The sequence below is a fragment of the Oncorhynchus keta genome, chromosome 31 (genome assembly GCF_023373465.1).
Source record: "Oncorhynchus keta strain PuntledgeMale-10-30-2019 chromosome 31, Oket_V2, whole genome shotgun sequence".
Lineage (NCBI taxonomy): Eukaryota > Metazoa > Chordata > Actinopteri > Salmoniformes > Salmonidae > Oncorhynchus > Oncorhynchus keta.
Window position 1 is genome coordinate 2,288,179 of NC_068451.1, and position 15,900 is coordinate 2,304,078.

General features: G+C 43.5%; 1 protein-coding gene across 1 annotated transcript in view; it reads right to left on the bottom strand.

Moving 5' to 3' along the window:
• The window catches only part of LOC118364198 (NADP-dependent malic enzyme-like), a 135,157-nt gene extending 119,664 nt beyond the window's left edge, over nt 1-15,493 (bottom strand). Inside the window, exon 1 of the mRNA XM_035745517.2 lies at nt 15,281-15,493. Within this exon, the coding sequence (XP_035601410.2) occupies nt 15,281-15,409 (129 nt within the window). The 5' untranslated portion in view covers nt 15,410-15,493. The remainder of the gene's footprint in view (nt 1-15,280) is intronic.
• Nucleotides 15,494-15,900: the final 407 nt, after the last annotated feature.

The following is a 15,900-nucleotide window of genomic DNA, read 5'->3' on the forward strand; positions in this document are numbered from 1 at the left end:
TGTCCTCCTCCCAGAGCGCTAAGAACCTTGGCGTGATCCTGGACAACACCCTGTCGTTCTCAACTAACATCAAGGCGGTGGCCCGTTCCTGTAGGTTCATGCTCTACAACATCCGCAGAGTACGACCCTGCCTCACACAGGAAGCGGCGCAGGTCCTAATCCAGGCACTTGTCATCTCCCGTCTGGATTACTGCAACTCGCTGTTGGCTGGGCTCCCTGCCTGTGCCATTAAACCCCTACAACTCATCCAGAACGCCGCAGCCCGTCTGGTGTTCAACCTTCCCAAGTTCTCTCACGTCACCCCGCTCCTCCGCTCTCTCCACTGGCTTCCAGTTGAAGCTCGAATCCGCTACAAGACCATGGTGCTTGCCTACGGAGCTGTGAGGGGAACGGCACCTCAGTACCTCCAGGCTCTGATCAGGCCCTACACCCAAACAAGGGCACTGCGTTCATCCACCTCTGGCCTGCTCGCCTCCCTACCACTGAGGAAGTACAGTTCCCGCTCAGCCCAGTCAAAACTGTTCGCTGCTCTGGCTCCCCAATGGTGGAACAAACTCCCTCACGACGCCAGGACAGCGGAGTCAATCACCACCTTCCGGAGACACCTGAAACCCCACCTCTTTAAGGAATACCTAGGATAGGATAAAGTAATCCTTCTCACCACCCCCCCCCCCTAAAAGATTTAGATGCACTATTGTAAAGTGGCTGTTCCACTGGATGTCATAAGGTGAATGCACCAATTTGTAAGTCGCTCTGGATAAGAGCGTCTGCTAAATGACTTAAATGTAAATGTAATAGATCGTCTCTAAGCTTTACAGGAATGTGGTTCTGATTATAAACCGCAACACTGCACCAGTGTCTTTCCGGTAGATGCTATATAACCATGTATTGCTACCACTGTATCAAAGGTATTATCTAAGTGAGTTTCAGAGATCATAAGAACATGAATGTTACCTGTTACAAGCAAGATATTGACTTCATGGACCCAGTTTCTCAGGCTGCATCTGTTAATATGGGGTATTTTAGCACTTTTCTGGGTTGCTTGATTGTTTTTAATGCTTTACTGGGAAGCATATCAGAAGTAGACTTGCTCATCTCATTTATATTGGAGCTGATCGTGCAGGGTGTGCTGCACAAAGTTGTCTTCCTACTAGGGCACACCTAGCACACATATGAGAGTTTATCAAAATTAGATTTAGTTTCAAATTCTTTGCGCGTCTGTAATCTGAGGGAAATATGGGTCTCAATTTGGTCATACATTTGACAGGAGGTTTGGAAGTGCAGCTCAGTATCCACCTCAATTTGTGGGCAGCGTGAACATAGCCTGTCTTGTCTGGAGAGCCAGGTCTGCCTTTGGCGGCCTTTCTCAATAACAAGGCTATACTTACTGAGTCTGTACATAGTCAAAGATTCCCTTCATTTTGGGTCAGTCACAGTGGTCAGGTATTCTGCCACGGTGTACTCGCTGTTTAGGGACAAATAGCATTTTAGTTTGCTCTGTTTTTTTGTCAATTCTTTCCAATGTGTCAAGTAATTATCCTTTTGTTTTCTTGTGTCTGTTTGTGAACAAAGCCCCAGGACCAGCTTGCTTAGGGGCTCTTCTTCAGGTTCATTTCTTTGTAGGTGATGGCTTTGTTATGGAAGGTTTGGGAATTGCTTCCTTTTAGCAGGTTGAATAATTTAACGGCTCTTTTCTGGATTTTGATCATTAGCGGGTATCAGCCTAACTCTGCTCTGCATGCATTAATTGGTGTTTTACTTTGTACATGGAGGATATTTTCAAATGCAGAATTCTGCATTCAGACATCACAACCATAAAGGGAAATGGGTTCTATAACTGATTCAAGGATTTTTGCCAGATCCTAATTGGTATGTTGGACTTTATGATCCTTTAGATGGCATAGAAGGCCCTTCTTGCCTTGTCTCTCAGATCGTTCACAGCTTTGTGGAAGTTACCTGTGGCGCTGACGTTTAGGCCAAGTATGCATCGTTTTTTGTGTGCTCTAGGGCAACGGTGTCTAGATGGAATTTGTATTCATGGTCCTGGCAACTGAACCTTTTTTGGAACACCGTTATTTTTGTCTTACTAAGATTTACTGTCAGGGCTCAGATCTGACAGACTGCAAAAATCTAGGTGCTGTTGTAGGCTCTCCTTGTTTGGGGACAGAAGCACCAGATCATCAGCAAACAGTAGAAATTTGACTTCAGATTCTAGTAAGGTTGTCCCATCCACATCGAAGGGACAGTAGTGGAGAAGATAGAAAGTTAAGTTACTCAGTGTACACATCATGGACAAACTGAAATGGTCCACCCACAGGCAGCGTGGTAAGAAGGTTACAACAGCGCCTCTTCAATCTCAGGAGGCTGAAGAAATGTGGCTTGTCACCAAAAACAAACTTTTACAGATGCACAATCGAGAGCATCCTGTTGGGCTGTATCACTGCCTGGTATCGGCAACTGCTCCCCCACAACCGTAAGGCTCTTCTGAGGGTAGTGAGGTCTGCACAACACTTCACCGGGGGCAAACTACCTGCTCTCCAGGACACCTACAGCAGCCGATTTCCAGGAAGGCCAAAAAGATCAAAGGTCAACAACCACCCGAGCCACTGCCTGTTCACCCCGCTATCATCCAGAAGGCGAGGTCAGTACAGGTGCATCAAAGCTGGGACCGAGAGACTGAAAAGCAGCTTCTATCTCAAGGCCATGAGACTGTTAAACAACCATCACTAACATGGAGTGGCTGCTGCCAACATACTGACTCATCTTAGACACTTTAATAATAAAAAAATTGGATGTAATAAATGTATCACTAGTCACTTTAAACAATGACACGTTCTGGTGCCCTCACAAATGCGTTGGTATATATGTTGAGGGTGGGGCTTAAGCTGCATCCCTGTCTCACTCCCTGGCCCTGTGGAATGAAATGTGTGTTTTTTGCTAATGTTAACTGCACACTTGCAGTTGTATACATGGATTTTATAATGTCGTATGTTTTTCCCCCACCCCACTTTCCATTCATTTGTATAGCAGACCCTCATGCCAAATTGAGTAGAATATATATTTTTTAAATCAACAAAGCATGAGAAGACTGCCTTTGTTTTGGTTTGTTTGCTTGTCAATTAGGGTGTGCAGGGTGAATACGTGGTCAGTCGCATGGTAATTTGGTAAAAAGCCCCATTTGGCAATTGCTCAGTACATAGTTTTCACTGAGAAAATATACGAGTCTGCTGTTAATGATAGTGTAGACGATTTTCCCAAGGTTGCTGTTGACCTACCATACAGGCTAATATAGGGGAGACATGTCATTCAGTGCAACACATAAAACTATGGGGCTGAAACTGTTACAGCTCAAGAGAAATACTAGGACATGGTGGAGTAATCTAACCATTGTGAGTAGAGGTGAAAGGGACTTAGTCAGACAAATCAAGTAAGACAAAGCGTTGTCCAGTGATTTGTTTCTAACCATGTGTTCGGCTAAAAAGGCTCAATATCCATGTTGCTAAATAAAATAAATACACATAAAACTCAACTTTCCCTACCATCACACACTTACTGTATAAGGCCTAACCCTCCTTAATTTGAATTTGACATGTAGGTTACATTCCGCCTTCAGAACAATTACTTATTATTTGAACAGCAATAATATTTCATTCTCTCAAATATTTTTCCATTAATCAAACAAAGCCTTCTTTGCCATTTGTTTCCCTACTATACACACATATATATCACCAGAAGCTAATTTACCATTAATCCCAGTCATTTCTCAGTCTGTTACTTCATTCTATTAGTTGATTATAAAAAGTCTAACTTAAACTCAGCAAAAAAGAAACGTCCTTTTTTCAGGACCCTGTCTTTCAAAGATAATTCGTAAAAATCCAAATAACTTCACAGATCTTCATTCTAAAGGGTTTAAACACGGTTTCCCATGCTTGTTCAATGAACCATAAACAATTAATGAACATGCACCTGTGGAAAGGTCATTAAGACACTAACAGTTTACAGACGGTAGGCAATTAAGGTCACAGTTAGGAAAACTTAGGACACTAAAGAGGCCTTTCTACTGACTCTGAAAAACACCAACAGAAAGATGCCCAGGGTCCCTGCTCATCTGCATGAGGACTGCAGATGTGGCCAGGGAAATACATTGCAATGTTTGTACTGTGACACGCCTAAGACAGCGCTACAGGGAGACAGGAAGGACAGCAGATCGTCCTCACAGTGGCAGACCACGTGTAACCACACCTGCACAGGATCCGTACATCCGAACAGCATACCTGTGGGACAGGTACAAGATAGCAACAACAACTGCCCGAGTTACACCAGGAACACACAATCCCTCCATCAGTGCTCAGACTGTCCGGAATAGGCTGAGAGAGGCTGGACTGAGGGCTTGTAGGCCTGTTGTAAGGCTGGTCCTCACCAGACATCACTGGCAACAACGTCGCCTATGGGCACAAACCCACCGTTGCTGGACCAGACAGGACTGGCAAAAAGTAGTCTTCACTGACGAGTCACGGTTTTGTCTCACCAGAGGTGATGGTCGGATTCGTGTTTATTGTCAAAGTAATGAGTGTTACACCGAGGCCTGTACTCTAGAGCGGGATCAATTTGGAGGTGGTCGGTCCGTCATCGTCTGGGGCGGTGTGTCACAGCATCATCGGACTAAGCTTGTTGCCATTGCAGGCAATATCAATGCTGTGCGTTATAGGGAAGACATCCTCCTCCCTCATGTGGTACCCTTCCTGCAGGCCCATCCTGACATGACCCTCCAGCATGACAATGCCACCAGCTATTGTCACGCCCTGGTCGAAGTATTTTGTGTTTATCTTCATGTATTTGGTCAGGCCAGGGTGTGACATGGGTTTTTATATGTGGTGTGTATGTAGTGGGATTGTAGCTTAGTGGGGTGTTCTAGGTAAGTCTATGGCTGTCTGAAGTGGTTCTCAAACAGAGGCAGGTGTTTATCGTTGTCTCTGATTGGGAACCATATTTAGGCAGCCATATTCTTTGGTTGTGTTGTGGGTGATTGTCCTTAGTGTCTGGATGTCCTTATTTCTGTGTTAGTTTGCACCAGTTCAGGCTGTTTCGGTTTTCGTTTACTTGTTTTGTATTGATTCGTGTTACGTTTGTTTTATTAAACATGGATCGCAATATACACGCTGCAGTTTGGTCCGATTCTTCATCACCACATGAAAACCGTAACAGCTATACTGCTCGTTCTGTGCGTGATTTCCTGTAAGACAGTAATGTCAGTGTTCTGCCGTGGCCAGCGAAGAGCCCGGATCTCAATCCCATTGAGCACGTCTTGGACCTGTGGGATGAAGGGTAGGGCTAGGGCCATTACCCCCAGAAATGTCCGGGAACTTGCAGGTGCCTTGGTGGAAGAGTGGGGTAACATCTCACAGCACACAGCAAGAACTGGCAAATCTGGTGCAGTCCATGAGGAGGAGCTGCACTGCAATATTTAATGCAACTGGTGGCCACACCAAATGCTGACTGTTACTTTTGATTTTGACCCCCCCCCATTATTCAATTTCCGTTAGGCACATGTCTGTGGAACATGTTTAGCTTATATCGCAGTTGTTGAATCTTGTCATGTTCATACAAATATTTACACATGTTAAGTTTGCTGAAAATGAACCCAGTTGACAGTGAGACGTTTCTTTTTTTGCTGAGTTTAGAATAATTTACCAATGTGAGAATGGATATGGAAATTGCCTTTTACATTGTAGGACCAGTTCATTGGTAATTTCCAATTGGGTAATTGTATGTACCTGGTAGGGGCCAAGTGCATATACACATACAAATTTGATTTCTCAAGGGGAGGCTGTGTAGTCTTGCCCTCTACCTGTGTCATTTCAGATAGGACAGGTTAAGCCTGATACAGAGGCTATTTCTTTAGGGTTGTTTACCCGTGTATATTTTGTAAATCTACTCGTTTGACATATGGCACCTTCACTGTTGGATCAGCAAGATCTACATTTTGAGAACTTCAACCTGCCTTCCTTCCACTGATTACTGCACTCATGACTGCTACAACATTTGTAAACACTTGCATACCAAGACATCATTTGGGTAATTCGTTGGAATCACAGGCAGAAAAAGTGTTAATATGCCAACTTTGTTTAGAGAGTGGTTGTCATCAGGACCTAAACATGTGTAGCTAGTAATAATAACTTAGCAGGAGAGAGAATAAGGAATAAGTAGGATAAGTGGAGAGATAGCATGGAGGCATTTCTACCGAAGCTGAGAAAAGCAAAGGAAAGCATGTGATGATGTGGTATAGTACAGTAGTCTATGAGAGGTGTGCTATTGGAAGTAGAGAGACAAGGACACCAGGGGGCCAGTAGATAGACCCACAAGGTATTCTGGAAAGGCTTTTTATGAAACTTTCCCAATTTACATGTCATAACTGACTCATGTCTAAATTAAACAGGCATTTGGCAAATTTGACTGAACACACAATTTTGCTCTCAGGAGTAAAGGCCAGCCTTAGTTTAGTTTTGATCACTAAGCTGTCAGTCTTCAACAGCACCATGCTGTAGACTTCAGCCTCCACATGATCCAGAACCTCAGACAGTCTGATGAGTACATTTCCCTTCTAAATTGGCTTCATAGTCAGTTGCTTATTGCCATTGTGTTTAAGCCTGCTTGGACGTGGCGTCACCTTGGATGACAGACGTTCTTGAAACTGGATGACAGAGTGACCGTGACCAGTGGTCAGCCCCACAGGCCTCAAACAAGATAACATGCAGAGTAAACAACCATCACAGACACGTCCATATGGCATACCACAGCCCAGCACTGTTCCAAAACCACCATTAGTAAGCACAACATTAAAGCCTATTTAGGTTATCTCCACTTCCATTAAGTCATCTTCATCCTGAAATCTGTGCTCCCATTCTCTTTTGACTGAGAGGAGCTTCTAAAAGTCTTCCTTCTGAGCAAATATGTGAACCCACGGGGCTCTGTAAATCAGTGAGGTGTCAACTTGTGAATTTATGGACACTCTTGCTGGTTAAACAGCCTTATAAAACGAATGTGGGCCGGAGTGTGGGATGTAAGACTTAAAATGCAACCTTCTGCCGTGGTCTTCTCATGCTCTGTGTACGGGGGTCAATAGGGAGCTACAGTATTGCTGGGCAAGAGTCCAAGTCTCTAAACAAATCAGCAACTCTGTGAAGCCTTGGGCTAAACATTCGCATACTTCAGGCACTGGCCCTACTCAGCACTCATTAGTCTAGTTCCAAAAACAGTCTGGGCTGACATAGCACATCTGATGGACAGTATTTATGCAAACAGGCAGCACTGTCAGAAGGCATTAAAACCCCTCTGTAACTCTCACAGCTGTCCTGTAGGTGGCAGTCACTATGCTATTCAACATGTTGTTCCCTTGTGACAGCTAAACCGAGCCCACACCCAGAATGCAGCTAAATCCATTTTAAAGAAGCTGTACATCAACGGTCATGAGGTCATTTCTGAGCAATATGTCCGTCCATTTTAGTGGACACCTTTTGGCTCAGGAGCACCCCGCGAGGCAAGATTTCTGTATAGCCACAAAGTCTAAAGTATGTTACAGAAATGTTTTAAGTTAGGCTACATTTAAGGGAGAAACTTACAAATCTAATAGCTAAAGTCTGTTAGCTACTGAATTGCTCTTCTCAGTCTAAATTCCTAATCAATGTGGCTTCTGTTCTGTTCTCAGAAATAAGTAAATCATTGTTGACCTGCTATCGCAGAATAACAACACAACACTGTGAACTCACTATAGAGTGGGTGAAAGAGAGTCCTGTGAAGTCACAGCCTTATTGGCTCCACATATTTTCTGTCATTTTATTATCAAAGTAGGTAGGCTGATTGATTCCAGTTGTACAATCATCAGAATTGAAATGCTTTGGCCATGTCTTAAATGACAGCCATCTCTAAGCCTACACCATGCTGCAGTATAGCCTTGAGATAGCCAGTGTGAATGGGATTCCAGTTAGAATAGGATGCATGACATTGGTTTACCATCAATGGACATTGTGTGTTGTTAACATGAAACCTATGAAAGGGAGACACAAATGGTTGTCCCTTGTCCCCACTGCCTTTTATGATATCTTCCATCCACTGCCTTTCATGACATCTTCCATCCACTAAAGGCCCACCTACATCACAACCGGTGCTCTGAATTAATCTTCCCAAAAAACACAAAGGCGAAAAAGAATGAAGCATTGGATGGAACTTTGCTTCAAGCTATGCAAACACCTTCATCATTACAATGAGCAACGGTTTTAACTCTGCAACCCCATAACATAACTCCATTGCCAGTGGCTCAGGGGGATAGAGTGCTGGTCTTCAACAATCCCATAAATTTCCTTGTGACAGCATTCCATTTCACAGTGATGTTGTGCTTGGACCCGAGCTTGTACTGCTGCTTGTGCAGGCCAGATTGTCTTTCTCCACTGTTTCCTAGAAAGTGGATATGGAGGCCCATTGACCAGGTTGACTTTCAGTCGTTGACGTTTGGTCATATTCAAAGTCCTTTGGGAATCGTGTCAAATCTGATAAGCCGAAACCAGATCCTCAACCTGTTTATCAGACAATTTCCTCACACAACCTCCTTTATGATACAATAGGCAATCGGTCATTCCAAATTCCAAATCCACTGACTAGCCTCACTGGGATAGGCCTAGTCCTCATCTCAATAGCATTAGGTCTGTTCTTTTGGTTATTCCCTTGGTTCTCCATCTCTAGATCCATATTTATGTCAGAACTTTGTAAGACTTTCCCTTTCAGACAACAAACAAAAGCTGAACTGAGTAAACAAGGGCAACATATAGGTGGGGAGGGGAGGACTGTGCCATGCTCCATAGGCAGGCGATGAGTCCATCACTGTCTCTCTCTATGTTTCTGGGACCAGTCTAATGGCTTCTCCATTGTCCAGATCTGAAAAAAGACTGTCTTAGAGAAAACACAAAGTCTCAACGAACCAGCAGGCCAGAATGAACAGGCAGATTGAGATCTTGTGTGTGTGTGACAGGGTAAAAATCAGGCTGCTTGGCAGGTGCCACTGAGGATGAGTTATTGAGGGGGCACATTCCCAGTCTGGCCGATCCACTCCAGGCCATCAGTGGAATGTCTGGCGGCCGGCGATGCGTGGGGTCGCACTGTCACACCTGGAGACACCTGGGATACCTGTGACATCACACACACAGTCCTGGGAGTTCAAGAGTTCTAGTTGCTAGTGAGGGAGATTGACAGGATCATCTGATCTGTGATAGAGCAAGAACAGAGCACTCTTTGTCACATAGCCACTCATCGGTTTAACAGTGTCATGAAAGCTTATTGCCAGCTAACACCCGCCTGCATCTCAAGTTGTCCCTAAAAAAAACAAGTTTCTGTACTACTCATAATAGAATGTCTTTATAAGACAGTGTACATATTATATACATCAGCGATGGCTACACAGGGCCCCTACATAGAGTTGTGAACTTGTGACTATAACAAGTTTCCCAACATTCCAAAATATTTGGAGAGACATGCTCATTCTGTTGGTGAACAAGTCAGGGCTAGGCCCCACACTCTCACAAGCATCCAATGGCACCTTTTCCCAATTAGGAAAGCATTGGGTCATACCTTGGTCCAAGTATTAAAGCCCAGACTGAAGAACAGTAGGATTCACACAAAACCAGTCCCTCTCAATCACTGGCTGCTCTTCCAACCAACCAACCCATAAAGACTCCTGGCTAATGATTACTTCTATTTGTTAAAGACAGAGGATTGTGATAACCCAGCTCCATTCCCAGGGTCAGCCAGTTGGCATTCCAGCACATCCTCGTTGTCCAATCAGATACAGTGTTGTTCCACAGAATTTTCACTAAACTATGAACACAGATTAATGGACGTCTGTTGTCGGATGGGCCATTGCGATGTCAATGTGGACAAAGAGTTACTTGTCTAACAGAACAGGGGTGTTCTTTAATGGGTGTTCAGAACATGGTATTCTTTACTGGAAGCCTCTCATACATAATCCAGGTAGAAGGAATTCCCCAGGGTAGCTGTTTAAAATTGTTTTACTAATGACATGCCACTGACTTTGAGTAAAGCCAGAGTGTCTATGTATACGGATGACTCAAAACTATACACGTCAGCTACTACAGCAACTGAAATAACTGCAGCTCTTTGTTAAGTGTTGCAGTCAGTTTCAGAGTGGGTGGCAATGAATAAGTTAGCCCTAAATATTTCTAAAACTAAAAAAGTATTGTATTTGGTTACAAAACATTCATTAAACCCTAAACCTCAACTAAATCTTGTAATAAATCATATAGAAATCGAGCAAGTTGAGATGACAAAACTGCTTGGAGTAATCCTGGATTGTAATCTTGCATGGTCAAAACATATTGATATAATGGGAGCTAAGATGGGGAGAAGTATGTCCATAATAAAGCGCTGCTCTGCCTTTTTAACAACACTATCAAAAAGGAAGGTACTACAGGCCCTAGTTGTCACACCTTGACTAAATCAAATCAAATGTAGTTTGTTACATGTGCCAAATACAACAGGTGTAGACCTTACAGTGAAATGCTTACTTACAAGCCCTTAACCAACAATGCATTAAAAAGTTAAAATAAAAATAAGTGTTAAGTTAAAAAAAAGTAAAAAATAAAAGTAACAAAACATTTAAACAGCAGCAGTAAAATAACAAGCGAGGCTATATACAGGGGGTACGGGTACAGAGTCAATGTGTGGGGGCACCGATTAGTCGAGGTAATATGTACACGTAGGTAGAGTAAAAGTGACTATGCATAGATTATAAACAGAGAGTAGCAGCAGCGTAAAAGAGGGATCTGGGTAGCCCTTTGATTAGCTGTTCAGGAGTCTTGTGTCTTGGGGGTAGAAGCTGTAAAGAAACCTTTTGGAGCTAGACTTGACGCTCCGGTACCGCTTGCCGTGCGGTAGCAGAGAGAACAGTCTATGACTAGGGTGGCTGGAGTCTTTGACATTTTTAGGGACTTCCTCTGACATCGCCTGGTATAGAGGTCCTGGGTGGCAGGAAGCTTGGCCCCAGTGATGTACTGGGCCGTACGCACTACCCTCTGTAGTGCCTTGCCGTCAGAGGCCGAGCAGTTGCCATACCAGGCAGTGATGCAACCAGTCAGGATGCTCTCGATGGTGCAGCTGTGGAACCTTTTGAGGATCTGAGGACCCATGCCAAATCTTTTCAGTATCCTGAAGGGCAATAGGCTTTGTCATGCCCTCTTCACAACTGTCTTAGTGTGTTTGGCCCATGATAGTTTGTTGGTGATGTGGACACCAACAAACTTGAAGCTCTTAACCTGTTCCACTACAGCCACATCGATGAGAATGGGGGCATGCTTGGTCCGACTGTTCAGTCGTGTGGTCAGGTGACACAAAAAGGAACTTAGGAAAATTGCAATTGGCTCAGAACAAGATAACATGGCTGGCCCTTGGATGTACACAGAGAGCTAATATTAATAATATGCATGTCAATCTCTCCTGGCTCAAAGTGGAGGAGAGATTTACTTCATCACTACCTGTATTTAAGAGAGGTAATATCATGTTGAATGCACCGAGCTGTCTGTCTAAACTACTGGCACACAGCTCAGACACCTATACATACCCCACAAGACATGTCACAAGAGGTCTCTTCACAGTCCCCAAGTCCAGAACAGACTATGAGAGGCACACAGTTTTTTGTTTTTAAAATTGTATAAACTGTCTTCATTTTGCTGGACCCCAGGAAGAGTATCTGCTGCCTTGGCAGCAGCTAATGGGGATCCATAAATACAAATGTGGAGCCTGTGGTTACAAATGGGGCATCCAATTGCTATTCTGAATCTTCACCACAGTTAGATTTTGGCCTGAAATGTTACATAACACCAGCTTTTAAACCTTAATAAACTGCTTATTACTGCTTAATCAAGGGATCTCCATTTTCTGGAGAGTTGAAAGTTGATGCCAGATTGAACTCTGCACCATTCCACACTATTTTGGCGAAATTGAATACCAATCCATGATGAACAGCTGAAAATCTTCTGTGCATCATAGGGGTCTTCTGAGGAGAGCCATCTTCCTTAACATCCAGAGATGTTAGAGGACTGTCCCAGTTCTAGGTCTTCATTGATGCCACCCTGACCCTCTAATGAATCCTAAAGGCAAAGTGTCCATCCATACCGTGACCAAACTCAGCACAGGGTTTGCCTAGTTAGCACACAAACACCGACAGAGTGGGCATCTGTTGGATCACCTGCGCTCCACTACCTCAGTGTTTGAGGTGAAACACAATCCCTGATAGGGCGCTCAGCGAGAGTGTTTCACTCCTTGTTGTTCTTCATGCCAGCGTTTCGTGGCAGTCCAGAAAGCATCAAAGGGCTGCAGTGTGGCCTGGGAGCCTGGGATTCACACAGGCTGCTCATTAATACCTGATCAACCCAGAGAGACAGAGGACGTCTGTGGAGTCTGGCCAGCTCTCTCTTCCTCCCCACAGAGACCCCTTTCTTTGCCTCGCTCCCCACTTTAGTTCTTTATTGCGTGGTGTGCACACAGAAAACACACCTATAATATCCTGTTCCACCTTTTCAAAGGGGCGGAGTGAGTGTTGAGCGAGAAAGTAGGGTTACAAGGTGAATGGAGAGTGAGTGGAGGGGGGATGAAAACAAAATGGACTCTTGCAGATGTGAGGACACACCGCTTTTAGCAACCTCCGTCCCTCAGCATCAATTAGTGTGTCGTCCTTCTCACTGGCCCCTGTCGGAGGCTGAAGTGGATCAGGTGAGGGAGGCAAACACATATCCCCAGGGTGTGCTGAACCCAGGAGAGGGCAACAATGTCCCACTGCTGGGCCCACAGAAGGCTGCCTGTTGTTGAGAAGCAGAACATGCTTTAGCAGGCATTTCCTACTTTCTCCTCTAATTTCCTCCTGCTGGTTCATGGACAAGGTTGAGAGTGAATGGTTCTCCCCGCTGCATAAAAAGCCTTTTTTCTCCTCTGATCAGTCTTACCTGTGCACTTGTGTGTTTAAATGTGTGCCAACGTCAGTTTCGACTTGACTTATGAGGGTATCATGTAGATCATACCAGACCAAAGCTGGAGCATTCAAGAAGGCAATCTCAGTGACTTTGCAACTTAGAGCTTATACTTCATTGACTGCTGGCATTCAAAAATAATTGTGGTTTAGCCCTACTTATAGAAAAAGAAACGTTATTTAAAAGAATAGCCTATCTCCTGTAAAGGACAATCTCGGTTATTATCAATTGACAAAGAGAGAAACCCATTGTAGCCTTCTTTGCCCCTTGTTTGACTGATGCAAATAGACCTGGTATATTTTTTTACTCGCACTGACTATTAAGCCTGTACTTTGGTCCTCACAGTCTTTTGGTGTATTAGGCCTAACTTAACGTTTTCCAGATGAAGCACATTTACTATAGAAGGAGAGTTAAATAAATAGGTTGCTGCACTCCATCTCCAATGACTCCTAATTTAAAGCAGTTTGAAAGCAGTTTCTCTTAATTAATCTCATTAAACCCCCAGTCTTCTCCAAAACAAAGCAGTAACACATGCTCTAGCTAGCTCATTACGACATGAGACATAGAAGTAACATGAAAAACTCAGACACAGAGAGGGATGAGCATAGAAATAATGTATAGACCAGCCAGGGTCTCTAGGTCTATAACTCATAGCCTCGTTCATGTGACCAAATCCAATATGGCCACCCAAATAAAATATTGTTGTGCTGACACGTGTCTTTGTGGTTTGCACCTAGTGAAGCATGCTTGAGAAGTTGTGCAACTCAAATCAAATATCCTAGCCATTCCTTCTGGAATTTCAACATTCAATGCCATTCCAGAATGTCTGACCAATCAACCTGTCAAATTCACTGTGTTTGTCTGACCAATCAACCTGTCAAATTCACTGTGTTTGTCTGACCAATCAACCTGTCAAATTCACTGTCCAATTGCGTTAAAAAATAGCTAACCCTTCCCCTAACCTTAGCCCTTTGAGCTAACATTTTTTTACTGTAGGCAAGTCAGTTAAGAACACATTCTTATTTTCAATGACAGCGGGTTAACTGCCTGTTCAGGGGCAGAAAGACAGATTTGTACCTTGTCAGCTCGGGGGTTTGAACTCGCAACCTTCCGGTTACAAGACCAACCCTCTAACCACTAGGCTACGCTGCCGCCCCTTAAACCTAACCCCTAGCCTAGCTAACGTTAGCCAGCTAGAATTTGTAAGTTTTGCAAATGTGTAAAATATACTACAAATTGTAATTCATAACATATCATATGTAAGTCGCTCTGGATAAGAGCGTCTGCTAAATGACTTAAATGTAAATGTAAATATGAAATGGGTTATGGACATCCACAAATTAATATATACCATACGAAATGTAACATATAATACATGGAGTGTCTCGTGTTTACCCACAGAATATTATGAAATGCTCTGAGAGCAGGTTGCCCCAATCGGTCCCAACGGCAATACAACAATAATGGAGAGTTCAACATGCAATTCGTTTTTCTGACTTTAGTACACTACAAATATCTAATTAAGCAGTTTTTTTTCCTGTTAACAGATGACCCACAATTTGCACTCATCGTGATGACCTGATCAGAACCATGGACAGTGATAGTAAGCTGTCACTCTCCCACACGTTGACGAACAACATGTAGCCTCACTAGCCCGTGGCCGCAAACCTGTAGGGGAGGCGTGGCTCGTTCGACCAAAGAAAAACACTAGAAAGCTCCTTCGGTTACCACAATCAAACTCTGACACAATGACTATGCTTTTGCAGCCCAGCAAAGCTATTTCCTGATATTTTGGCTAATTTCGTTAACCGTTGTGACAGACTCCCTGAGCTATTTTGAAAACATATTCCTAAAGTGGCAGCCTGTGACAAAAACTGGAAGAGTTTTTCGAATTTAGTTATTCCTCTCGCCAAATGAAAATGTATTGTTAGCTCGTTAATCTTAAATGCACAGGTGTCAATCATCCGCAGTGGGCTGGCTGTCATTTAATATTTGAAAAGCTGAACTTGTGTAATGGGTATTACGCGGGGAGGATGGGCTTTCGCGTCATTTCTTGTATCTAGGAGCTACTAGAAAAAAAACGCAAAGGCGAGAACAACTCCATATAAACCGCTTCGAGGGGCATTGTGTTCCTTTAAATCTAAATATAGCCTGCTCTGAAGCTGATACTCCTAAACATGTAGGCGAAAGCTAACACTTCGTTTAGAAAATAAACGTACAAAGTAAACACAAAAAGCACTTGTTTTGGTTACCTTGTTCAGGTAGGGGTTACGTGTAACGTCATACCCCCTCTTCTTCGTATAAACAAAGATCTTACTTTGGTCTTCGGGTTTATGCATCTCACTCTCGACTGATTCCCGTTTGACTAAACCGTGTGCCATGTTGCCTCCCTCTTTAAATAGCGTACAGTAACCCTGAACTCTGTTATGAACACAGGTCAACAAGTGGATGCGCCGGTGAATGCTCTCCCAGTGACAACACAGAACGATGAGCACGAGCGCAACGGATCAGTCTACCTACCGTGAGGAATGAAGTTAGTCTACATTCATTAACAACAATAGTATTTTATTGCTAGGATAAGACTCCTTCATATCTTAATGCAACTATTTACTTGTATTTAATAAATTTCAAATGCATGTGATAATTTATGATTAATTCATGTTCTATTCCATCCAGAAAAGAGCTAGGGGCTATGTTATTAGTAATTTAATTATTGGCTTTTATCCCTTACAGTAGGAGCACTTACAGTGGGGCAAAAAAAGTATTTAGTCAGCCAGAAATTGTGCAAGTTCTCCCACTTAAAAAGATGAGAGGCCTGTAATTATCATCATATGTACACTTCAACTATGACAGACAAAATGAGGGGAAAAAA